This window comes from Penicillium soppii (genome assembly GCF_028829465.1).
Source record: "Penicillium soppii strain IBT 18220 chromosome Unknown utg000006l, whole genome shotgun sequence".
Lineage (NCBI taxonomy): Eukaryota > Fungi > Ascomycota > Eurotiomycetes > Eurotiales > Aspergillaceae > Penicillium > Penicillium soppii.
In genome coordinates, this window is record NW_026643236.1 from 351,606 (window position 1) to 376,490 (window position 24,885).

The 24,885-nt window shown below is 47.7% G+C and overlaps 8 protein-coding genes across 8 annotated transcripts; 3 read left to right on the top strand and 5 right to left on the bottom strand.

The window, feature by feature from the left end:
* Positions 1 to 718: 718 nt before the first annotated feature.
* Positions 719 to 3,277, bottom strand: N7529_007501 (ketopantoate reductase family protein; the record flags this gene model as incomplete). The annotated part of the gene is made up of 5 exons (XM_057243028.1): positions 719 to 2,414; positions 2,479 to 2,908; positions 2,971 to 3,011; positions 3,064 to 3,184; positions 3,244 to 3,277. The coding sequence occupies 5 exons, from the start codon at positions 3,275 to 3,277 to the stop codon at positions 719 to 721; spliced, it is 2,322 nt and encodes a 773-aa protein (XP_057094566.1).
* Positions 3,278 to 6,765: 3,488 nt separating this feature from the next.
* Positions 6,766 to 8,472, bottom strand: N7529_007502 (uncharacterized protein; the record flags this gene model as incomplete). The annotated part of the gene is made up of 1 exon (XM_057243029.1): positions 6,766 to 8,472. The coding sequence occupies one exon, from the start codon at positions 8,470 to 8,472 to the stop codon at positions 6,766 to 6,768; it is 1,707 nt and encodes a 568-aa protein (XP_057094567.1).
* A 3,562-nt stretch (positions 8,473 to 12,034) lies between these two features.
* Positions 12,035 to 14,042, bottom strand: N7529_007503 (ATP-dependent RNA helicase SUB2; the record flags this gene model as incomplete). Its single annotated transcript, XM_057243030.1, has 5 exons — positions 12,035 to 12,080; positions 12,142 to 12,399; positions 12,454 to 12,814; positions 12,871 to 13,281; positions 13,790 to 14,042. 5 exons carry the CDS (start codon positions 14,040 to 14,042, stop codon positions 12,035 to 12,037), a joined length of 1,329 nt encoding a protein of 442 aa, XP_057094568.1.
* Positions 14,043 to 14,515: 473 nt separating this feature from the next.
* On the top strand, positions 14,516 to 15,184 carry N7529_007504 (ribonuclease P Rpr2/Rpp21/SNM1 subunit; the record flags this gene model as incomplete). Its single annotated transcript, XM_057243031.1, has 1 exon — positions 14,516 to 15,184. The coding sequence occupies one exon, from the start codon at positions 14,516 to 14,518 to the stop codon at positions 15,182 to 15,184; it is 669 nt and encodes a 222-aa protein (XP_057094569.1).
* A 1,102-nt stretch (positions 15,185 to 16,286) lies between these two features.
* Positions 16,287 to 16,895, bottom strand: N7529_007505 (uncharacterized protein; the record flags this gene model as incomplete). The annotated part of the gene is made up of 2 exons (XM_057243032.1): positions 16,287 to 16,517; positions 16,623 to 16,895. 2 exons carry the CDS (start codon positions 16,893 to 16,895, stop codon positions 16,287 to 16,289), a joined length of 504 nt encoding a protein of 167 aa, XP_057094570.1.
* A 1,225-nt stretch (positions 16,896 to 18,120) lies between these two features.
* On the top strand, positions 18,121 to 18,957 carry N7529_007506 (WW domain binding protein 11; the record flags this gene model as incomplete). The annotated part of the gene is made up of 1 exon (XM_057243033.1): positions 18,121 to 18,957. One exon carries the CDS (start codon positions 18,121 to 18,123, stop codon positions 18,955 to 18,957), a length of 837 nt encoding a protein of 278 aa, XP_057094571.1.
* A 932-nt stretch (positions 18,958 to 19,889) lies between these two features.
* On the bottom strand, positions 19,890 to 22,210 carry nimA (serine/threonine protein kinase nimA; the record flags this gene model as incomplete). Its single annotated transcript, XM_057243034.1, has 3 exons — positions 19,890 to 21,980; positions 22,036 to 22,088; positions 22,159 to 22,210. 3 exons carry the CDS (start codon positions 22,208 to 22,210, stop codon positions 19,890 to 19,892), a joined length of 2,196 nt encoding a protein of 731 aa, XP_057094572.1.
* Positions 22,211 to 22,745: 535 nt separating this feature from the next.
* Positions 22,746 to 24,747, top strand: N7529_007508 (ankyrin repeat and BTB/POZ domain protein; the record flags this gene model as incomplete). The annotated part of the gene is made up of 3 exons (XM_057243035.1): positions 22,746 to 22,982; positions 23,056 to 23,141; positions 23,199 to 24,747. The coding sequence occupies 3 exons, from the start codon at positions 22,746 to 22,748 to the stop codon at positions 24,745 to 24,747; spliced, it is 1,872 nt and encodes a 623-aa protein (XP_057094573.1).
* Positions 24,748 to 24,885: the final 138 nt, after the last annotated feature.

Below are 24,885 nucleotides of genomic sequence, written 5' to 3' on the forward strand. Positions count from 1 at the left end.
TCAAAAATGAGACTGCTTGCATCAAGCCAGTCAAACGAGACAAGGAAAAAAGCAATGCAGGCAAAGGAAAGAGTTGCCCGGTTGGAGCGAATGATAATAAAACAAAGTGGAGACAGGAGGCGTATACGAGTCCAGATGGGAAAGTAAAAAAGGAATGCGCCGGCTCAAGTAGTGTACAGTCATGCAGAGAGATGAGAAGGTGGGCAGGTGAGTTACCGACGACGCTATATCGACATGCTGTAAAAATGGATAAGGAGATAGGGGATAGAGTGAGAGGATGAGGATAGGTCACAGTCTAGGCTCAAGCAAGTGGCCTCATTAGAAATCGATAATGCCACGAAACAAAATGAGTATCGATGCAGAGGAAATCACAGAAAAAGACAAACGCGCACATCCGTATCCCAACCATCACTCCGAAGCGAAAAACAAAGAAATCAGAAAATCAGCAATGAAGACCCCTATGTCCCTCATGTATATGTAAAAAGCGAACAGCAGAGTATTAACCAGTGTCTCATGAGAACGGGACTGAGAAGAACGTCCCCGCCGAATGACACGCCATGATGCAAAAAAAAGGTCCAAACACGACCAATTTTCCGTGAACGATAAGCGTCCAAGGCTGAGAAAGAATGCAACGTCGAGATAGAGAGAGGAAAATTCAATCAATCATGGAAACGCCGATCCGTCAATGGAAGAAACCAAAAGAGCGGGGGCTGAATTCTTAGCGAACGGGCGCCGCAATACCCTGGTTGCCCAGGCTGACCTGGCTGCTGTGAGACGAGGGTTCGGAATCAAGATTCGCACTGGCTCCGCTATCACCACTCCCCGCGCTGGCACTCCCACTTCCGGTCAGATTCTGGTTCTTGGGAGGGCCTTTGGCCGGGAAATTGCTCACCCCATAGTGTTGCTCAACTTGCTGCGGCCCTACCGCGGGTCCATTTCCTTGAGGATACCGCGGTACTGGCGTACGCATGTTACCGGGCGGCGAAGGCTGCCCATTGTGAGGTCCACCAAGGGGTCCAAGGTTTTGGTCATTCGCAGCGGGAGGACGTCCCATCCGAGGGCCGCCTGGACCAGGAGGTCCATGGGGTCCTTGAGGTCCGCCGAAAGGAGTTGCGGGGGATTGGCTGTTTCGTCTGCTTGTGGGGAAAGGTCGTGGTGGGTAGTCACCCATGTGGCTTGCCGTTAAAGAGTTGGCTCGAGAATCCGCGTGCATCTGGTTTCGGTCAACGGCTCCGTATCTGTTGGAGGAGTAGCTCATCATTGGGTTGTCCATAAGTGAATCATGGAGACCGGGAATTTCTTGCATCACGCGATCGCTCGCGCGTTTCCTGCCGAAGTAACGACCAAACGCTGATGATGAGGGGCGGCTGCCACCGGGGCCTCCGGGGCCTGTTACAGAGAATTCGGGATTCTTGCGGAATTGGCTCTGGCTAGGGCCCTTGCGTCCTCGGCGGGAAGTCATGCTCATCATGTCGACACTGTCAGGGTCGATGTGTGGAATGGCCATGTTGTCCATCGGGTCGAAGTAATCCTCGTCTTCTTCGTCAAAGGAGGGACCGGGACCGTGGCTCGATCGAGGAGGGGGTCCCCGACGCATTGGCCCGGGAGGGCCGGGAGGGCCGCGGCGCATGCCCATCTCCTGTTCACGAAGCTGCAACTCACGCTGACGAAGAGCCAACTCTCGCTCCCGTAATACCAGTTCGGACGCAGGGCCCGGTGCTGAATCAGAGTACCCATTACCATTCTGGTGCGGCGCACCAGGCTCGCCCTCTCCATCGTATACCACCAAATGGCTGAATTCTTCGAGTCCTTCCAACGATGTATCGCGCGGAACTCCTCGGTTGGCTGGCATCGGCATTGGTCCACCAGGGCCTCTTGGCATCATACCAGGGGGTGGGCCTCGTCGTTGGGACGAAGGCATGCTCATGCCCGAGGGCGTTCGGCCTCCTCGCATAGATGGGGGACCGCCGTTCATCATGGGTCGTTGATGCGGAGGCGCAGAAGACAATCGGGGAGGCGGCTGGCCCATAACGGACGCAGGTGGAGAAGCCTGCCGAGGCTTGTTCTGGTTGACAATATTGGCGTGGTGCATCAAAGTGTACATGGTTTCAATTCGGGGAACGCGAACATTGGAATCCATGGCCAACTTGATCGGTGACCCAAGGAAGGTCTCAACCTCCATAGGGCGTCGGGCCTGGAAATCCTGGTACATTGTACTCGGTGCTTCCGATGCAGTCATTTTTTCGATCGTCTTTGTCCGGATATCGCTGGGGAATGAGCAACCGAGCGAAGTGGCGAGTTCTACCAGCTCATCAATAATGCCCGTTATTAGTTGACGGACGCCGGTCTTTTCGAGGAGTTGTGTGTGGTTGGAAGTTTCGAACACGACGCTGGTGGGGTGGAATGCAATCGGGCTGCAACTGATTAGCATGCGGGCTTGGGGAAATTTCCGTAGATTTCGAGAGAAAGAAGACTCACCCGATCATTCGCTCGAACTGCTCCTGTCTAATATTGTCCGATACCTTGCAGTCAACCTGACCGGAATTCAAAGTCATTGCCAAAGCTGCCGCCATGTCGTTTTGGATGGATGTGGGGATAGAGGATGATTTGTTGGTTGCGCCCACGTAAATCTCGCTCGAACTCAGATGTTCGAACTCGCTGGGGCCTGTTTGGGAGATTTCGACATTGGAGACGAGAGAGAGAATAACGTTGGTCGGGTATCTTTGCTCGAGATGAGCTTCAATGCCGAGTGTATTCGTGGTGTTGACGAGAATACAAGTGTGCTGGGGAGTGACGACGGATTCGATGACGGAGGCCAGGTCATAGACGTCGGGCAAGGCTTTTACGCAGAGAATAACATAGTCGTATGCGTTTTCGCGGGATGAGGCTTCTTCGGGAGCACGAACAACTAAAAACCGGATACATCAGCCGGATTGCTCAGAATGGTCTCAGGATGGGGGGAATTCTTACCATGTCGAGGTTTGAATCGCTCGTTACCGAATGCTTTAGATCTGAGGGAATATTAGCCTATGGTTCCTGTGATATCCGAGTTTCCACACGTACTTAAATGAGACACCGTATTGAGATACAGAGTCAAAACCGGATTTCCAGACCAGGGTAACATCGCAGGAGGTTGTCGCCTGAAGTCGCCATGAGAGAAAGGCTGAAATCGCATTGCCACCAACTGCACAGACTTTTTTTAGCCGATGAAACATTTTTGTTTGATTGTCGAGAGAAACTCACCGGATAGAATGCGCAAACGTGGAGGAGGCGCCATGATTTTCAGATCTGGAAGGAACTTTGGCGGGAAGGTCCCAAGTCGAAGAAGGTCCAGGAGGCGTATGCGCCCTATAACAGATGATGATCCCAGGTATCCCAGATAGAATAAAGGGTGAGTGAAGGAGGGAAGGATGGGGGAGAAAGAAAGAAGAAAGAAGAAAGGAAGGAGAGTGTAATCGGAGAAAGGATGGGATCGAACGGAAGTTTAGCAACGGGGGGGGGGGGAAAGGGCCTTGTCCACGTTCAAGTTACTTTTTTTTCCGTTCGCTATTAAATTTTTTTGACCTCACGGTTTAGGATAAGAAATAGAAATATGAAAGGATGAAAAGTGAAAGACTGGACGCGATCGTAAGAAAGATCTTTTTTTTCCTCCTTGATACTTCTAAACGGTCGTGGATCCCCCGCCAGCCTCAATCCGGAAACGGTGCCAGGGCGTGATAAGCTGCCAACGGAAAACTGAATGCGGTTATTTAGTTATCCTTTAAAATACTTGGGATATTTAGGAATTGCTTCTTTTGATTCACCTAACACGTTGTCTCCTCTCTACAGCTATCGACTCTATGCTTGTATTTTCCTATATTATTGTATTGTGAAGTTTTCGTACCTGAATCCTGAATTCTGAAGGCCTAGCCTCCACCCTCTAGAATTTCGTGGCCCTCCACGCAATCAACCTCATATGTGGAAACATTGTATACAATGTGCAATATGTACAATATATATATGTCTACACATATTATATATCTACATTATTTAGTACATATATTTTATATAATCCATACAATTCTTCAAAGTAAAATAGAAACAGAGGCATGTGCATAGTGGAGGTTTTACATTTGATGCTATAATTAACCACCTATTAATAATTGTTTACACAATTATACTATACAGGTAATATAAAATACTATAAAATACTATAAAATGCAACCTGGTAATTTTGAAAAAACCACAAAAGGACTTTTTGCGCTCCACCAAGAACCATAACGTTGTCTTATGATCGGCGAGCTTTGCCTTCTGGGCTTGACTTCTTTTTATGCTTTACTTCTATTCTACAACGTATATAAACAATTGTATTCTATAGATCGCTAGTCTCTAGCTCTAACCTGATGGTCTTCGGACACGTATGTAAGCCACGTCCCGTACTCCGTCACCCACATCCACTCCGAGAACCCACATCCGATCTCAAGGCCAATGATTCAGGAGAGAACCAAGATGTACCTGTCAACTTGCAAACATTCGGGCCCGAACCATCATGCAAACTCACTATCAGTGTGAGTAATTCACCCCTAGTACTAAAGCTATAAGAATAGCATTCACGAACTTGGCAACGATCAAAAGTACAACGTACCTAGGTATTAAAGAGGCTGTGTCTGCATATATCCAAGCCCGAGTCGTTTCGTGTCTGGCGCATACCTAGCTCCAAAGTATACCCTAGTTTTGGGTTCTGACACAAACACAACGTCAAATAACATGTACCAGTACCTGGACCGTTACCTGGCGTGGTTCATAGAGACTACCTAGGTACAACTTGGTTTTTGTATCCCTGATCGACATCAAAATTAACAACTGAACTGATGCACAAATGTACAATGACCAGGCATTGTGCCACCTGCATGACAATTTCCCCCCCCCTCCCCCACTGTGACATTCTCTATACACTGGAAGAAATGTGGTATTTCTGGAAGAGGTCATTGTGGAAGCTAGGAAAGAAGAAAGAAAAAAGGAAGGGAAGAAAAAGGAGTTCAAAGTGAGAGTTGTGTTAACAGTGAGAATGTAATGGCAAGGATAGTTAGTCAATTGAGACTTTTGTTCCCTTAGACTCGTTCACAGTACCTCCGATAAACAAAACAACCCCCATTCGAGCAGGGAGGTTTGAGAGGGTTTTTTCAAGGGATATTCAGGACCGGCCACTTGAATACCTTGGAAGGGGGAGGCGGTGTTGATAATCCCAGAATGCCAGAGTAGTGATCGACGCGCGTGCCGAAATGTTTGTTTGCAGCATGTCCGCATCAAGGGATTCTACCATATCGGGGGGATTGATCGGGGATTTTGTCAATCTGATAATAAACAAAAATAGGTTGGTATTTGAAAGTAGAGTACGGATGCAATTGATGCACTCGTGCACTTGATGTAATTGAGTCGATTCCGGACAGACGATATCAATCATATCCGACTATGCGCCACGTATATGCACGTTGTACTATATTGTAGGGAAGTTGATCAGGAAAGTCCAGACCTTGAATTGGCTACACATTAATCGACGTTAACTAGTGGAGACTTCGAATAACAAGGAGATTACAAACCACCTTATTGTAATTACTATGCGCACAGCTCCACCGGAGTACTCCGTACATAGTACATAAGTCAGTACTTAATAACAAAACAGGTACGACGTACATATGTATGCAGCAAAACAACCTTCAACTGGTACGTGTCCGATTTCACGAACCACGTTTGCGGACGCCGGAAACAGTAGATCGACAATATTAAGCCATGATGTTAACTACCCGTGGACATATCTATGGACATATCTAACTATCTAGTTTAGTTATATTATAATCTTCAGCCACGGTATAATCCAGGCGCCACAGATGTCATTCATTCATTTAAACCGGAAATGGGCTTGAGGAAATGTGCTTGAAAGGGCATAATAAACACGAGCATATGAATTAACAATGAATACGGAGAAATACTAGCAGAACCAGAACATATCGTATCAAGCCTCGTCCCACTGAAACCACTTAATCTCAAGTTCTCGAGCCCATCTCGAACGGTCGGAAGCACGCGGATAAGAAAAAGAGATCCCTGCAAAACGTACAACGTACAAATCAAATGGCCCCCGATCGCACAGCCATTGACCTATCATAATCTTCACCTATTGCGCTAACTCTCCGTGTTGGTACTATTACCTGCTTCAAGAGGCACGCAGTTACATTATCATCATTTCCGACATGATGTAAAATTACCCTGAATTTTTTTGGAAATTTGCCCATAGAAGCCCTCCGTCAGGCACTGAGTTTAGCGGTGAATTTTGTTGCTCATTATATATCGGCACAAGAGATCCCTACTTTATTTAGTGTAGTCAGTGAAAGTAAATAAATAGATCATGCAACAGATAAAAACCAGATAAGGTATAATCATTCCGGGTTATGTTGCAAAAAAGCAGTTTTTTCTTTCATGGGCGGCTGGCCTAATGGTAAGGCGCTTGATTTCGGCTCAAGAGATTGCAGGTTCGATCCCTGCGTCGCTCAATTCATTTTTTTGCTCTTCACGAACAAGATCTCTCTTCAAATCTCGTTTTTGTCCAACATATATATATATATATATATAATTGTGACTAAGCACTCACCTCCACCCCTCCAGGGTGTAGGTGAGCCAATGCCTAAACACAAACCAATGCCTAAACACAAACCAATGCCTAAACACAAACCAATGCCTAAACACAAACCAATGCCTAAACACAAAAAACCCATTATTTCAATTTCAACCCTATTTTTCAGCCACCATCCCATCTGGATCTATGAATTTAAATAGCTCACTATTAGCATCAAGATAATCTCTACCTCCTGATGCTTCTTCTTTTTCTTTGAGAGCCTGATTCGCGCGATGCCAGTAGTCTCGAATTCTTGCGTTTCCGGCTTCATGCCGAATATCCAATTTAGATTCTTTCGTACAGCGCTGATAAACCTTCGAATTGCCTGCAATTGACGATAAAGGACTCTTAGATGCACCCTTTACTATGCGCTTTGTCTTTTTGACAGGAATCTTGTGGCTTTGCATCCTTTTTATCGTCTGTTTTGCAAGGGCTAGATCTTGAATAGCCTGCTTGCCGCCACGAATTGCACGGTTTATATGTTTATGAAGCTTCGGGAGGTCCAATTCAGCTTTATCATTTTCGAATATCGTTTGAATCTTGTCCTCAACTTTGGAGAATCTTTGATCTGAATTAGGCGGCGAATTCGTTGCTGAACTAGGGAATTCACGGTCTGGTGATGGCGTATGACCATATATCTCGAGGACTGGTTCATCTTCCCAGCCTGGATCAATTTGATCACACACAATATGTAAATCATAAGGCCAAAGACCAGTGTCTTTAAATGATGATTTAATCGTTTGCGATTTGAATGTGTCTTTGCGGACTGTTTTGATGAGTTGAAGAAAATGCCGTTTATCGTCAACATCTCCACCCCATCGTACAATCTCATTGTTCTTTTTTCGGAATTTTTGTTTAAGAACTGAGAAGGGCTTGCCATCGAGAGGCTGAAATCGATGTGTCATCTTTGGTATAAACCACCAAGGTATAATATTAAAGCTTTGGCAGATATGCTCGAATTCCGGGGTTCCATGGGATCCATGGTTATCCATAACCAAAACCCTAGGTCTACCTTTAGCAACTCGCTTTTTAGTGGCATAATGGAAATCTAATAGCCATTGAATCGCAGTTGTATCGTCGGTCCAGCCTTTGGTAGTTGGTTTAATAACCCTATAGTTGGTAGGATCATTATCGCCGTCAAACCAGTCTTCCATTTGTTCAGGACCACGTATTAAAAACCATGGATGCATAACCCAGCCATCGGCCGAAATACACTCAATTCCAGTGATATTCTGGCCTATACCACCGGTCGCAATAGTCTCATATTTGCGGGTAGAAGCGACATTTTCCTTAGTTCCAATGCCTAGCTGAAAGCCAGTCTCATCCCAGTTATACAGTTCATTGGCCTGGATTTTATTCTTTTTAAGGAATTGGCCATAAACCTCATACCAGTGAACTAATTCACCGTGTAATTCAGCTTCAATCCTCGCTTTTCCCATCGGCTTTTGTGTACGAAGGGTAATATGGGGTGGTAGGCGTTGCATGAATTGATAGCCGTACATTTTGCTAACCTGCCGGTCGGAACCACAATGTCGTAAAATACGATTTGCAGCACCCTCAATATCAATAGCAGTTGGTGGTGTATATACTGAATTAAGGTGCTCAATCCAGCGAATCAGAGAGGCTTCTTGTGAGGAATTTAGGGCTTTGTTGGTGGCTGTACGGCCTTTTCTATTTTTCTTGCCTTCATTTCGGTTCCGAAGCTTCCACTTTGAGACGCCAAAATGAGAGGCTGCGGCCTGAATACTGGTAAATTGACCTGATTTATAGGCTTCGAGGGCATTTGAGAGAAGGATCTCTTCTTTTTCGGAGGAAATAGGCATCGTTGTGGTGGTGAAAAATAGGGTTGAAATTGAAATAATGGGTTTTTTGTGTTTAGGCATTGGTTTGTGTTTAGGCATTGGCTCACCTACACCCTGGAGGGGTGGAGGTGAGTGCTTAGTCACAATTACTAGCATCATCTAGAGAAACAATGTGTTTATAGGTAATATTCTATATTCTACTTAATGTACATTTAGATCCATTTTTAAAGACTATCTTATCTGTTCTGTCTATATATAAGGTTCAATGACCTATTTTATTTACATAGATAGTAAAAAAGTAAGATGCTATTTATTAGAAGAACGAAATTTAGAGATCTCATTCGTGTATGGAAATAAAAAAATATTGAGCGACGCAGGGATCGAACCTGCAATCTCTTGAGCCGAAATCAAGCGCCTTACCATTAGGCCAGCCGCCCATGAAGTAAAAATTCGGAATAAGGGAAATAAGATCCACGACTCATTTCATTCGAAGCATACGACGTAAATTACAGTTTCATAACCCTGCAGGCTTTTTTTATTTAGTAAAGGATAACTCAAAATCGAGGCAGGAGTGAGAAGCCACTGCAAAGTATATGAGCATGTTATCCAAGCTTTCATTCGACATGACTATCAATTTCGGCATGCCTGCTAAAATGCCTAAAATATCTATGTGTATTCCGAGTAGTGACAACGGGAAGCAAAGGAGCCTAGAAAGTCCAACGACAGGCTCTGCGTTTCACTTCGTACTCGCATTCGTACAGCGGACGCTAAAGAGAAACAAAGGTCGATTTGGCACTCAAAACTCGAGACAAGGAAGGAAGGTATGGGGCAAATTAGCCTCACTCTGCCTTGATTTTGTTTGCGCTACCCAATTCTATCGATCTAGTGCCTGACCTAAGTCACTTTATTTGGTATTTGGGCTTACTTTTTCCCTCAAACTATAATAGATTTTAATTACCGGTATTTAGAAAGACTAATTCACTTTATATCTTTGCGCTGATGTCGGGATTAATGTGGTTGGTAGACATACTATTAGACGCGAAGCAAACATTGTTACTTAACTACCAAGAGAATCATTGATATAAATTAAACGGTAATTCTTTCTAACGCATACTATATCTTTAAAGCCGATTTACCTCCAGTCAACATTCTTTTAGGCCCACCATGAATGAAGTGCAAGCAACGCGATCCGGGCGAGGATATGCTTCTACCCGGGAGACTTCCTAATGGTTCGCCACTGCATAGAAGAGGCCCAGCAGGCCTGGGAGGCGGCGAACCTTGATGTAGAGAGGCCGACCTAGGTACGTTCTCCCCCGATGAACAGCTACAATGGAAACTCGGGAGATAAAAGCACTGGAGGACGGGCCGAAGAAGATGGCGTCTCAGTCATTCTAAAGTTGGAACCCTTTGGCATCTGCTCTATGTTATATGGAAGAGGCCCAGGCGCTCTGGCGGGAAGACTTTGGTATCGCTAAATCTGCGTCCTCTCGATGTCCCCCGATGAACTGCTACGAATGTGCACTCTCGAGGAGCTAGATCGACAGAGGGAGCCGAGAGCCCTAAAGGATGAAGTGCAAGACCTAGAGGGGAGTGCGAGGTAGAATCAGTGGATGGGTATCCCCGAATATACTCTTAAGGATATGAGAAAGGCTTAGGGGCTCTATCAGTCGAACCTTGGTCTCCCTAGGCCTACGTTCCCCCCTAATGAATAACTAGATATAGACGTCCTTTATGTAGGACAACTAGAGGCAAGGGAGAGGCGGAATGTTTTATTGCAGCCTCGAGATGCTCTAGATTATAGTCACACAAAGAAAGCCTAGAAGCACTAGCGACCCGAGCTTAATATCGACATGCCTGATAGGTTCTCCGATGATGAAGAACCACAGGTGGATATTAAGGAAGTGAGATAAGCAGCACGGGGATTCGAGACTTGGTCCTTCGGCCTTCGGAAATCGCTTGGAGGGATGGGAGAAGTTTAATCCATGGATCGTGCTAGATGCAAGAGCTTGGAATCCTTAGGCTCCCGTTCTCCGTGGAAGAGCACCTGGGCAAGCCGAAATGATGTTGAACTATGACATAATGACTAAGTACATAATGGAGTATTCCAGTAGAGAATATAGGTAGGATAATGTAATCGTCATAGGCGAATGGCCTAATCTGAAACATACTACACTATATATATTAGTAGGGGAGACCGCATGATCACATTGTTGAGCAAATACAGGCTGCAGCTTTTTCTAATCAGGGGCAGACTTCCTCCCTAAAGTAGCTTTGCTACCTAGCTCCAGTACTGAATGGGGTACTTACTTTTTTTTGACGACATCTGTATCGTGACTGAAGAGGAGCTGGCGTGGGAGATTACGCGCTGACGCTTATCGTCCGTTGCAATCCCCTGATGAGATTTCTCGCCTTCTAGGAAAACTAGCCCTACGTCTTCTATAAATGTCACACCGAGGGAAAAGTGAGAACTCCAGAAAAGCGATATAAAATAGGGACGAACATGCTATGAGAAATTTATCTATCTATAAATATGGACTGATTGTGCTATACTTTGCATTGAATGAAGCAGACTAGACTACATAGTTATCCACTGCCTTCAGTATGTGCCTTGCTAAAAGATGCCTATAGCAATCATCATCAATTACTTCACTACTTCGTTCTGTTATAGCCTACGACACCCGTGGACTACATGGAGTATCTTATGGTAGATCGTCAAATTACAGCGTTCCTTCGCCTCCCAGCAACATCAAATTTTGATTCTCTTGCCGTGTGCTCGACAACTGTCATTTCCCTGCATGCAGGGGAAACCTACATCCATAACTCCCAGCAGCTGAGACCGACGCCAAGATTGCCCTGAAGATTCCGTAGAACCAAATTGATTCGATTGGTCAAATTTACTTTGATTCGGTGAGTATTCCAAACACTAGTTGGCAAATACATACATATGTATGTATCTTGCGGTATAGCTAAGGTATATCGGACGGGTCAAATGAGATCTCTTTGGACAAGGATAGAAATTGTGCGAACGTGATAAATTTTTAGGAAAACTGCAAGTCAGATTTGGACTGTGACCGCGGGCTACATGAAAGCAATGTATGTTTCAAACGAGTTGAGATAGCGAACTACTGGTAGACGTGGTCCGGCAGATATGGCGAATCCCAGGAGTACAGATGAGCGACCCGGAGATTAGATGAGTACCTTTTGTCCACCCTTGCTGGGTCGGGAACTTGGCAGGGTCGCTGGGTCATGTGGTTAAAACACGAGCGCAGGATGGTGCATATTTCTGTCAGATCGTCGCCACTTGTGTTCCGCCGACAGATGTTTGCTATGGTGCCGAAAATTGGGAACATCGAGATGGCAAGGTCTTGTTACGGATGGGCGAATGTGCGGGCTAATCCATTCTTAATTCCATTGCTGTTTTCAGATACATGGAGAGGAGAAAGTGCGCCTCACTTCAAAGCCACGAGAGGGCAGAGGCAGCGCCCAACGGCAAAACAAACATCAAAACCCGAGCTATTGCGCCAGTAACAACGGAAGAGAGATAAAAGAAAGAGATTTCAACAAAGTTTTCACTGGTACATGTCTAAGCCATGTAGGTGGTGGAGTCGACACCAGCCTCGGGGTACTCGCTGTAAGTATTATTAGCTTGGCGTTGAGGGAAAATAATTGTGATTTTAAGGGGGCACATACGGAAGGGCAACCTCGAAGCGCTTCTCGATTTCCTTGAGAACCTTCTCGTCATCCTCGTTGCTAACGAATGAAATAGAGAGACCCTTGGTACCGAAACGACCAGCACGACCGACACGGTGCAGGTAGGAATCAGCGTCGGCGGGAAGATCGTAGTTGATAGCGAGGTTAATGCGCTCAATATCGATACCACGGCCGAAGACGTCAGTGGCAACACAGATACGCTTATTGAACTCCTTGAACTCCTTGTAGCGTTTAATACTAGATGCAAGTTAGCAGGCTGGCGACGCCAATTCAGGACTCTATTGAACTTACCGCTCCTCCTGGCTGACACCGGAGTGGACAGCAATACTGGGGAAGTTGCACTCGCGCAGAAGCTTATCCAGCTCGTTGGCACGCTGGGTGCTCTTGACAAAGATAATGACCTGGTTGAACTCAAGGTTGTCCAGGAGCTCGTTCAGCTTGCGGTTCTTCTCCTGCTCGCTAAGCTTGATGTAGTACTGCTGCAAGCCGTGAAGAGTGAGCTTGGTGTCGTCATCAACGTAGACCTCCAGCGGGTTGCGCATGAACTTCTTGCAGATGGGGCGGATCTCCTGGGAGAGGGTGGCGCTGAACATCATAACCTGCTTGTCGGCGGGGGTGGCTCGGAAAATTTCCTGGACATCGCGACGCATGTCTAATGGAGGTGTCAGTGAGATGGGCTTTTGACCCTGGAATTTCGCATGCACGTACCAATCTGGTCAAGCATCTTGTCACACTCGTCGAGGACGAAGGCCTTCACGTTGCGGAGAGACAGCTTCTTGTCACGGACCAGAGCGTTCAGACGACCGGGTGTGGCGACCACAATGTTGGGGTAGGTGTCCTTGTTGGAAAGGGTCTCGACATCCTTCTGGATCGGGGTTCCACCGTAGAAGACCGCGGTCTTAACGTCGGGTAGGTACTTGGAGAAACGGGCGTACTCATTCTTGATCTGGTAGGCAAGTTCACGGGTGTGGCACATGACCAGGATTTGGCACTCGCCCTGAACGGGCTCCAATTGGTGAAGGGTGGTCAGAACGAAGACAGCGGTCTTACCGAGACCGGATTTGGCCTGGCAAAGAACATCGACGTTCAGAATGGCAGTTGGAATGCAGACTTGCTGGACTGTTGAGAGGCGAAGCCGATGTTAGATTGTGTTCGACGAAAGATAAAGCAAAAGAACGATTCGTCTCGCAACGTCCGTCCATCTCCCGACAGCACTAAACCGATGCCAGGGCAGTTATCTTGCCCCGCTTCCATCGCACCACCATGACGTATGTCATTCTCAAATAAGGGCCATTTTATTTGGTGGACGTCTTGTTCTGCAGACAACATGAGGCACGCCTTTCAAGAAGGCAAAGGTGATAGATATCAATCTTCCACCGCGCCAACTTTCACAAAAAGATGTGAGCTGGGATCTGAAGCTTGGGCTTTGCGCAAAAGCGTCAGAGCACCGAAGTGTATATTATGATAAAATATTGTCCATTTCAGGAGCAATACTCCCCATGTCGCCTGCAGATTCGAAACACGACTGATTGCCAAATACCGACAGAAGAATCTTCCCGGGAGGATGGACGGACGTTGGAGCTTGGAGTAATGGAGGAACGCTTGTGGGAATGATGAGTAGACTAACCCTCCGATGGATGTTCGAAGCCGCAGTCGGTGATGGCGCGCAGAAGTTCGCCCTTAAGCAGGAAGTCGCGGAAACCGGTGGAGTGGATACCGACGTAGCTGCCCTTCTTGTCGGGGCGACCACCGGTGACGGTCAAATCGCCTTCCTTGTCGGCATCACCGTTGGTGGCAGCAGGAGCAGCGGTGGTGGCGGGGGCTGTGGTGGTTTGCAGCTCCTCGTCAGAGTAGTCGATGAGATCTTCCTCGTGAGACATGGCGATGTAAATTGGTGAGTTTTTGAGATAAGTCGATGAAAAGCTGGAGAAATAGTTGAGGTAAGATGAGAATTGAAGAGGAAACAAAAAAATCAATGAAAGAGACGGGACCGTGGGAATGTGTCAGGTCGGGGTCGACAGACAAAGGTGCAGGGAGAAGTGGTCTGTAGGCGGCTAGGGATGTGATGGGAGCAGAGTTGAGCTCGACCACCCGTGGGCGGTCACGTGCGTTTGTCAGCCGCGCCCGCTTTGGGCTTAGCGATGTGTTAAATATGGAAGGCGGTGAGATCTCAATAGCAACGGACTTTGAATGACGGTGAGAGGTGACAATATTTTGAAGATAGAAGGCGGTAAAAGGAAAAGCAGATGGGCTGATTATTACGTTGTCTTATCGATAACAGGACTTCGGGGGCCCTGGAGCTTTTCGTGAAAAGGTGCACGGGCGCAATAACAATCCATATCAACCTCTAAAAATGGCAAAAGCAAAAGAAAAAGCAAAAGTAGCCAAGAAAGAAAACAAAAATACCTTGAGCCATATTCGAGCCCGTCTGAACTACCTGCACCAAGCTGCTGCCTATCTGCAGGGCAAATCCACAGAGCAAAAGAGTCATAATGTAACTCAAGCAGCTCATGAAGCACCCAACGACAAATTGGCATATGTCCAAGCGTGCTCAAATGACATTCGTCAAAAGCCAGAGCCCCAACAGCGGGCTCCTCCGATGGACCGAAATAACGCCAAAGAACCATTGGGCAATCTTTCAAGAGTGTGCGTATCGCATTTGCGCGATGTCGCAATGAAGACCCAGATTCGGTTGCCCGTCACTTTGAAGAGATCATTGTGCAAGCGCTGTGCTATAATTCTTACTCCTGGGGTGACCTGCTCACATGAGACCCGGAACGAGAGTCGCGGCGGCAAGAAACCATGGGCCGATGTATTGATTGTCCGTTGCCTCGCTTGCGGCACTGAGAAGCGATTTCCGCAGACGGATAAACGTGCAAAGAAGCTTGTACAGCGTCGTCAGGAAAAGGAGGCCGCTTTGTCGCAGAATGACCCAAGAGTGGACTCTTCATCGGCGGCGTTGAAAGGGGAAGGTGTCAATGACCAGCATGCGTCAACTGTAAACCCCTCACCAGGAGCTTGATTCGACCAATCAGATTATCCTCGAAGGTTGAGCACGTCTATTTATATCCTACATTCTGCTCTAAAACCCCAGGCAACGTCTCATATCCTGCGCAGCACACAATGAGTCTGGTGACTCCGAAATCGCCCCACCTGGTGCTCTGAGGTTCCATCCTGAAAATACTCTCAAGTAGCCTCCATGGCAACCTGCCAACGAGCTCTACTATGGGGCAGTTCTCCTATCAAACCCGCGAGCAACTGCCGAAGCAAAGCTTCGAGGCTCATGGGTAGCGCAACCCAACCTACAATCGGTCGGTAAATATGGGCTTGAAATCTCAAATATTGATATTGATGTCATTATGAGATATTCGAGATCAGGAAAAGCAAGATTGGATTGGAGAAACTATCCCGAATGATACTGCATAACACGGCAGGCCTTGCATGATCATTTTTGCAATGACCACCTGGGCATGGGCCAACATCAACGCTGAAAAGAAAAGCCCAGAGCAATGTACACGCAACATGCGGAGAGGGGAATCGAAACGAAGTAAAACAACAGAAATATCAAATCAAGCAAAACACATAGATCGCGTTTATTCGCTCAGAATCACATTAAAGTCCTTCATGAAAGTCATCAAATCTTATGGATTCCAGCACCGGGTGGGACACAAGTGTCCCAAGCTGCGCCGGTCCAACTCCGGCGCCGATCAATATACTGCAATACTATCAGGCACTATGCTCTTCCATATGAGTGCTACCTCAATAGCGCCGCGAGGCATGCAGTTCTTTCCACCAATTGTTTCATTGCCCAGATAACGCAAGTAAATGAAATGTACCGTATGTGAACGTGGCGACTTGCACACATTCAAAAGAGTCCGCGAGGACATGTTCGTTATATAGTTTTTTGTTTCTTTTTGTTCTGTTCTGTTCTGTCGGCTTTGATATGGGATCTGGGTTTTGTGAGGACGAGGGTATAGAGGTGTATTGGTTGGACCATCCAGTGGTCGAGTAAAGGTGAGAGGCGAAGAAAGTAAGGAGCTGGCATAATTGTATGATCTTTCGGGATGTGTAGAGTGTGGGTACTGGGGGGAGGGGGATTATATGGAGGGAGATGTGGTATGGTATCATCGTCGGCGGCGAGAACTCTGATCTATGCGATGATCTATATTCTCGATTCGGCCACGAAATCCCTTGACGATATCGCGAATATGAGAGATCTTTGCCAACTCATTATCCAAATCGTCGATGGAGGCCAGAATCTCGCGGGTGCGGGCAATTTCGGCATCGGCATTGCGGATGACGTTTCCCGCACGGTCATAGGTATTTGCGATAGAGCGCTGCATTTGGTCCTCGAGCTGGTGCGAACGTTTCATGTTAATACTCGAAATCGAGGAGGGGAAGCACATTTAGATATATATATATATATATATATGCGGTCAAGAGAGCGCAGGCAAACATACATATTCGATGCGGTGGTGTATTTGCGCCTGGAGCCCATCGAGCTGGTGCGATAGTGCGCGTAGGCTCATAGGGTCCAGCAGCAGACGGCCCTGGCTGCTGGCGGCACTGGTAGCGCGAGAGCTGGAGTTGCTGGTTGTCCCTGCTCCTCTGCCCCGGGTGACCCCATTGCCGGCATGGCCGCCCTGCAGGGCAATCTGCTGCTGTTGTCGGAGGATCTGGATCTCGGAGGAGGTAAGGCCCAGCGAAGTGTCGGGAATCGAGGCTGCGGACATTTGGTCCCGGCAGAGACATGCTCCGACCGCGACAGTCTATGAAGCTCCGATCAAACTCGATGTGAGACCGAACGGACCACAGGTCATGATGGAGGATGGTAGATGCAGAGATGGAAACGGTGCGCCGAGGATATGCGACTAATGATTGAAGAGGGGGGAGCTTCGTTTTTCCCTCATTGAAGAGAAATTACGAAAAAAGGGAAAAGAGGCGGAGACAGTTGGTGAGCCGCTGAGAATCCGGCGGTAACTAAACAGCGCGCGGCTCCAGGGAAATGCAGTTAAACTCCTAGTGGGATTTCTTTAATTTATATCCTCTCTGTCAAGTTTCCTAGAGCACAGGCTCAGGCGGAAATATGATACCTCGGACCTCCATAAAGAGGGGGCTTTTAAGATAGGGTATTTGAAAGAGAAAAAAAAGCAATATTAATTACCTTGTTTATATATAATTTTTCAGGGGATTTCCTAGAGGATTTATAAGGGAGTTTTGTTAACTTATTTGATATGATTTATATTGTGCGGGTCAGGCTAAATATGCTGGGCTCTGCACCTCTCTCGATGGAGGAGTTTGAAGGAAAAGAGGCTCTGCATATTCAAAGCAGGATATGCATTGCGATCATTCAAATTGACATTAAGATATTTACTAATATAAATATATGTGCATAGATATATATGTAGTGTTATATATGTAAACATGTACATATGCCCAGGTGTATGTTGTAAGGAGTGAAGTCGATCTATAGATGTCGAACCATGGGTAGCTAGCTCTCTCTCCACTCCGCTCTAACTTTCCTAAATTTCAACTTCAACCTCATCTCTCTCCATACATATATCTACCTAACCTTTGCAATACCCAATTTTCTTCGCCTAAGTTGAGGCTGAATCACTTTCAAGACTTTCAATCACACCCAATCACCCTACCAAATTCGTGCAATCTCGACCTGACGGCCCGACCTTGACGCGATTGAGGAACGCATTGATCACCTGTCAATCTCGCGAACCAGTCGGAGCCATCCCCATTGCCTCTCCAAATCTGCACCTTGCTTTGATTTCAATCTTGTCCCTCACGTGCGACACCCACAGAGCCCAGACCTTTGTACAGATACCCAACCTGCAACCCGAACAGTTGATTCGACAAAAGTTCGAGGCGCTCCAGGCTTCCGCAGCTTAGCTTCCATACCACCAACTCCGGGCCGCACGCACACCAACCAACCATCACACCGCCACAATGGCCAAGGACAAAGAGCGCTCGGTCAACCCTGCCGCCGCACAGCGGAAGCTAGATAAACAGAAAGAGCTGAAGAAAGGCAAGGCCGAAGCGCTAGCCCGCAGAAACGAAAAACTCGCCCGTCGCAACCCCGACCGAATTCAGCGACAGATCAACGACCTCAAAGCAGTAGAAGAATCGGGACAAAAGCTTCGGCCCCGCGACAAGGAGATCCTTGAAGCGCTCGAGAAGGATCTTCGTGGCGTTCTGAAGGCGCGTGAAGCCCTTGGCGAGAAAGCACCCCGGTTCGACCAGGGCCGGGGCGGCCACCAAGGTCAGGGCGGCAGAAGGGCCGATAACGTATTGGGGAAGCGACAACGGGGCTCGGACGAAACGCGGATGCCTCGCGATAGTGACAGCAGTGACACAGACGACGAGGTGCGGCGCATACCCATGCCGCGGGATACGCCACCGCCCATCCCGCGCCAGAACCAGCGCCGACGGGGACAGGCGCCGAATAGCGCGCAGCGCAGTGGACCCCATCCATTGCCGGCGCGGCCGACACCTGTGGTGGAGGCTAGAACTGTCTATGAGGCTAAGCCGGAAATTCGAGATCTACGGCAGGAGGCTACGAGTAAGTTTATCCCGGCTGCCGTCAGGATGAAGCAGCAGTCCATTAGGGGGCAAGGGAAACTTTTGGAGCCAGAGGAGATGGATAGACTTGAAAAGGCTGGGTATAATGCTGGGCCGGAGGCACAGACTGGTGAGCACTCATTAGAGGAGGAGGAAGCGCGGTTCAACAAGGAGCTTCGGTCTGTTCAAATGGAAGAGGTCGAGGACGAACAGGCATGGGCTTAGTGCCTGGCTTTCTAAATAAATAAAACGTCCCATGAATGACGATGATGTCTGTCTGCTTTACGAGCCTTTAAGTACATATGTAGATATAACTAAAAGCCAAGCACAAAAAACATACGGAGGCTACAGTCAGTGGATTTCAATCTCACAAACCCGGAGCTTTGAAACCATGAGGGACAATTTGACGCTCTTCAAGAACTTAGAAAAACTAAAACTTGAACGAATCCTGTGAATAGGTATGTACAACCAACAACACTTGCAGCGCCATAACCCCTCAGCCATAGTCTGAAAACACCAAGAAAAGATGGCAACAAAGTCAAGCCGAGGAGACATTAACCAAACGAGGGCAGGCGAAGGGCCCAAAATCAGAGGCCCAGCAGAGATAATCCGACATAGCAGAGAAGCAACGCATTTGCGCAGGAAAGGGATACGATGGACAAGGAATTAACGGTCCTCAGAAACGAAGGAGAGCACGAAATCAAGAGTAAGTGCATGGCTAATGCAAATAAATGTACAAAGAATCCAATCGTCTCCTTCATGGAAGGAAAGGGCGTAACGGCATGAGAACAAAAGAGAAGTAGTAAAGTGTCAAGTCGGGTCGGCAAGTGGGTAGCCAACGAAGGCAAAGCCAATGAGCAAGTGTATCAAACTCCGAGTCTTGCGTGGTGACAAGGATGCACCCAAAACGCAACATTAGAAGCCAACTCCGCGACGTAGGGGGAAGGTATGCGCAAGAAGCGAAAAAAAGAGACCTAGAAAACGAGAGACGAGAGGGAATTTGGGGGTTTTCGCAAAAACCAAGACAACCAAATCGAAAAGAAAACAAAAACAGCAGTATCCTCCATCCAAACTCCATCTCTCCAGAGATCCAGAACACCAAGATCAAACATGAAAAGAACACCGAAAGCCGGGTAAATGCAAATATAATGGAAAGATTAACGCAGATTGCGAATAACCTTCTTGCCGCGAGCAAGGAAAGGACTGGGCATTTCGTCCAGTTCCGGATTCCAGATAGCAGGGGGATCACGCTCAGAGCACTTCATGCTCATGGTAGGGCCAGTAGCGCGGGAATCACTAGCACAGCGCTTGACTTCGTCCATTGGACGACCGCCAGCTCTCGCCTGAGCGAGTTCAACGAGAGTACGTCCACCCATGTTACGCTGCATGACAGCCTTGAACATCTCTTCGCCGCCGCCGCCAACCTTAGGAGGAGGCTGCTGTTGCTTGGAAGTACCCTTGCGGGTTGGTGAGCCACCGGCATCGGCAGCGAGGTTTGCAGATGAGGGGATTTTAGTAAGACGGCGGTGAGGAGACTTCGCTCTGCTGTCGGTCAGACTGCTCTCGTCCGCCTGGGAGGCAGATGGGTTGGTTGACTGGGGCAGGCGAGTTCCAGCCGAGCCTGAAGGAAACAGTGAAGGTTGGGTGCTGAGCTTCTGCATGAATGCGGCGGTATTTTGGCGCAGCAGGGGTCGGCGGGGCGCCTTTAATGGATCAGGTTTCACCTTGGGGCGAGTTGGTGAAGGCAAGTCCGGGGTATCGTCTTCATCGTCCGAGTAGGCAAGGGTAGGCTCCCACTTGGCTTTGTTTCGCTCAGCCTCTGCGAAGATGTTGCGGGCACCTCCTTGGCCGGAAGTACGGCGTGGGGACAATGAAAGTGAAGCAATAGAGATTGGGGAGGGCTCCGCCATTTGAACATCCACAGGTGAGTCCACGACGGTCTTTGAACGGCAGAATGGAGTCCGAGTCTCCTTCTTAGGTTGTTTCCGCTTATTGGAAGGAGGAGATCCAAGTGAAAGCTGGCTGACATCTGCAGTTGAAGACGGAGTGGTGTCGGTGTCATCGGTCATGTTGGCCGAGGATCGAGATGATCGCCATCCTTGGTTGCTCGAACGAGATGTTCCGGAATTTTGGGTGCTGGTACGGAATACATCGTCTCGCGAGTTATTTGCGCTTGAGGAGTGCTTGTATTTCTTGACCTCGATGGCAACTCGGTCTTGAACTTCAGACTCGAATCTCTTGCGGAGCCGGTCGAGCTCGCTCTGCACCTGGCGGTCGATCTCCAAGCGCGCTTTGACTTCCCACTCCCTACGGACGGTGTTTTCAATCTCCGCTTTCATCTGCGTTTTTTCGGACTCTCTCTGGGCTAGACATTGTTCCATTTCTCGAACTTTCTGAACCGCGACCTCCTCACGTCGGCGCAAAGTCTTACCGAGGTCGACGACTTCCTTCTCCTTGCGCATCAAGCGGATGATAGGGAGGTTAATCAAATTGGCGGTGTCAGGACGATGGTCAGGATTGACTCGTAAACAGCTTCCAATAACATTCTTGAGCTCAGGCGAGTAATAATCAGGCAAGGGGGCGAACTTGCCCTCGCGGATTTTCTGGACTAGTTGGATGTGGGTACGGGCGTTGAAAGGGGGCTCTTTTTGGCAGAGCTCATACATGATACACCCGACCGCCCAAATATCGGAGCGTAGGGTGTATTTCTCAGCGGCACAGATCTCTGGCGACATGTAGAACGGTGTTCCAACGTAAGTGGATGCGAAATCGTGTGATTGCATCTGTTTGGAGAGGCCGAAATCTCCAAGCTTGACGGTGTTGTCGCTGCCCAGAAAGATGTTTTCGGGCTTCAAGTCGCGGTGCAGAATTGTGACTTGTCCCTGCTTGCCCTTGAGACCGGAGGGCTTCGGAGCCGGGCCCAAAATGTTTGATCCGACCTCAGCGGGATCAGAGCCATAGTGACACCGGAACAAAGCAGTTATGAGCTGAGACAAAATGCGCCAAACAAACTCCTCTTCGGCATATTTGTTTGCCTTCTTTAAGTTCTTGATAACCATACCCAAATCTCCACCGCCACAGTACTCCATGTAGAGATACAGATCCTGGCTCGCCTTAAGGTGTTCCCGATGGTAATATGCGACAATGTTGGGATGGCGAAGGGAACTTAGGATGTTGAATTCGGCCGTGAGCTGCTCGCGCTCCTTTTGGGACATTTTAATGTAGTTGATCTCTTTGCGGCATAGGATCTTCAAAGATTGAGGGTTAGTTAAAGGGTACGTGACGCCAATGAATCACACTTACGAATCCATCAGTCTTGCGCTTGACTTTGCGAATGATTCCGAAGGAACCGCAACCTAAACAAATATGTGTAATTAGTTTCAAACGAAAAAAATGATAATTCAACACTAACGAGGGTGGACTTACCAATCTTGTCCAAGATCTCATACTTGTCGGCTTCAGCCAAAGCAATCGCCATGGCTATAGATTGTAAAGTGCAAGACGACAGAGAGCAACAGAATAGAAGAGTCAATGATGCATGAACGGAATGAAAGAACGAAAAAAAGACAAAATCCTGTGTTAGTAACGAAAAAGCTGAAGAATTGAGGAATTGAAGATTGAAAGGAATACTAAGGCAATATGAATTGAATTGAAGATGGGTGTTTGGGCCGTTGCTATGCAACCGCGATAATGGCGCTTTACTGGGCGGGGAAGGCGGTGGGGTCGATCAAACGGTAAGACGGCAGAATCCGAGTGACGTTTGCTTGATTGCTGTTATAAATTTTGATCTTGGTCGAAATTTATGATAATTACACCTTTGAACTGAGTTAGATGATAATTCTAAGTAATTTGTAGTTAATTTTATTGTAATGTACTATATCTACTCCATAGTCATGAGAGCGGTCGTCTATACTTCTCGACATCTGGACACGTGATCCTTATCGATAAGCAGATTTCCGTCCCCGCCGTTTGTTCTCATATCCCACTTCCAGCTGGAACCGACAACCTGCGTTATGGCGGATGAACCGACGATTTTGCGCAAGGATCAGCTGGAAATCAGCTTAATCAACGAGAAAAAGTTGATTAAGGAGGGTACTATCAAGGATGACAACCCATTGGATCTTAGTGAGCCTTTTCAGGAACTATGCAATGCATGTCGTCAGGGTGATCTGGTAGTCTGTCAGGAAAAAATCACTGAAGGCGTTAATGTCAATGCTCGTGATCCTTATGATTACACTCCATTGATTCTTGTAAGTACATTATAAGCTCTAAGGAGCGGTTAGGTGTCAAGCCCTTACACAACATATAATAACCACCTGAAAGGCGAGTCTGTGCGGTCACTATGAAACCGCGCAATTGCTTCTCGAGTCTGGTGCGCTCTGTGAACGAGACACTTTCCAAGGTGAAAGGTATCTTGCGTTCCCTCTTCTATAGAACGAGTAGGGTTAACAATGGGCTTTCCTTAGATGTCTCTATAATGCCCTGAATGATCGGATACGAAACCTCCTCCTCGAATATGACTATTCAAAGTCCACAGACCCCTTGCAACCATTGGCTGCACATATAACTTCCCTTCTAACCCGGGAATCACCAGTAACAGCCGATATCGTTGTGACTGCATCCGAGGAATCGCTCCACCTCCACAAATTCATCCTGGCGGCCCGCTCCCCATACTTCAAAGCCAAGCTAGCAGCGGCACCAGAATCTGCAACATGGAAGCTCCCCAGCACCACTCCACCAGAAGCATTTGGTGCGGCAGTCAAATATCTATACCTTGGAGAAGCTCCGCGGGACTTAAGGAGCGGACCAGGGACAGGGTTTACCGAATCTGAGACCTTCGCAGGAGTTGATAAAATCTCCAAGCACCTGGAAATTCCCAGTCTTTTAGACAGTATCCTTGACAGCGGAGATAGGAGACGGGCCCGACAAAGAAGAAATGACGAAATCTCCAAGGGTCGGGATCAGATGGAAACATGGTTCCAGGAGAACGTTATTGGAAATAAGATAGTGGTGGAAACCTTGAAGGTGAACGATATTAAATGGAGTCGAACGAATCCGATATTCGCCGACGTTGTTCTAAGGGCCGATGAACTCCCCGAGGAAGAGGAGAACATTGCCAGCAATGGTGCATCCGCCGAAGGGCCGAAATCAACCCTCTTCCCCTGCCACAGAGCAATGCTTTTGCGCTCTGAGTTCTTCCAGACTATGTTCTCCTCTACTTTCCGTGAAGCCTACGTCAAAGACCAGCTGACGACCATCGATGTCGACTGCTCGCCCGAGGTTTTGGAGATCATTCTTACATTCTTGTACACTGAAAGGGCCGATTTCCCACTGGAAATCGCCGTCGACGTTCTATTTGCGGCAGATATGCTCTTCATCGAGAAACTGAAGACAAAAGCAGCTGTGGTGATCAGTACTCTCGGCAGCGGTGGAATGTCCCAAGCAGAGGCAGCGAGAACTCGTGGTACAACAGATGAAGAGGACATTGATATTTACTCGATCGTCCGAGCTGCATGGTTAACACGCGTGCAGCGACTAGAAGAATTTGCCGCTCGATATCTAGCATATCGCCTGGAAGCTCACATCGACACACCGGAATTCGCAGAGTTGATTCAGGAATCGGCATCTCGCATCAAGGCGAGACAGGAGACCGATTCCATTGAAATGCTGGATGATATTCGCTTCTATCTTGGAGAGCGCTTTAGATTGAGGTTTGACGAAGCAGGCCTCGATGAGATGATGGAAGAAACTGTGCAACCGGAAGACGTCGATTCAGATCTTGATCCAGATGGACAACCGGGAGATGTTGCACAACTAACAGAGGACGTTGAGGCTCTCAAACTTTCCAAAGAGACTGCAGCTCCTCAATCCCAGCAGCCGCAAAGGAATGTTCCAGAAATTCGAGCTCTGGATGGCGCACTTGTCGTCGATGAATTCTCAGAAGATGCGATGAACTATGAGATTCTTCTTGAGAAGCTGGATGATTTGTTGGAGAGGCTCAACCTCGAGGCTTAAACATTCTGGATTTGTCAATCAGCATCTTTTTGCGACGAGAAGGCACTTTTATGGTTATATCTGCATGAAAATGGGATAAGAACATATCCACTGGACATACACATATTTTAAATATACATTTTTGATAGAAAGACAACA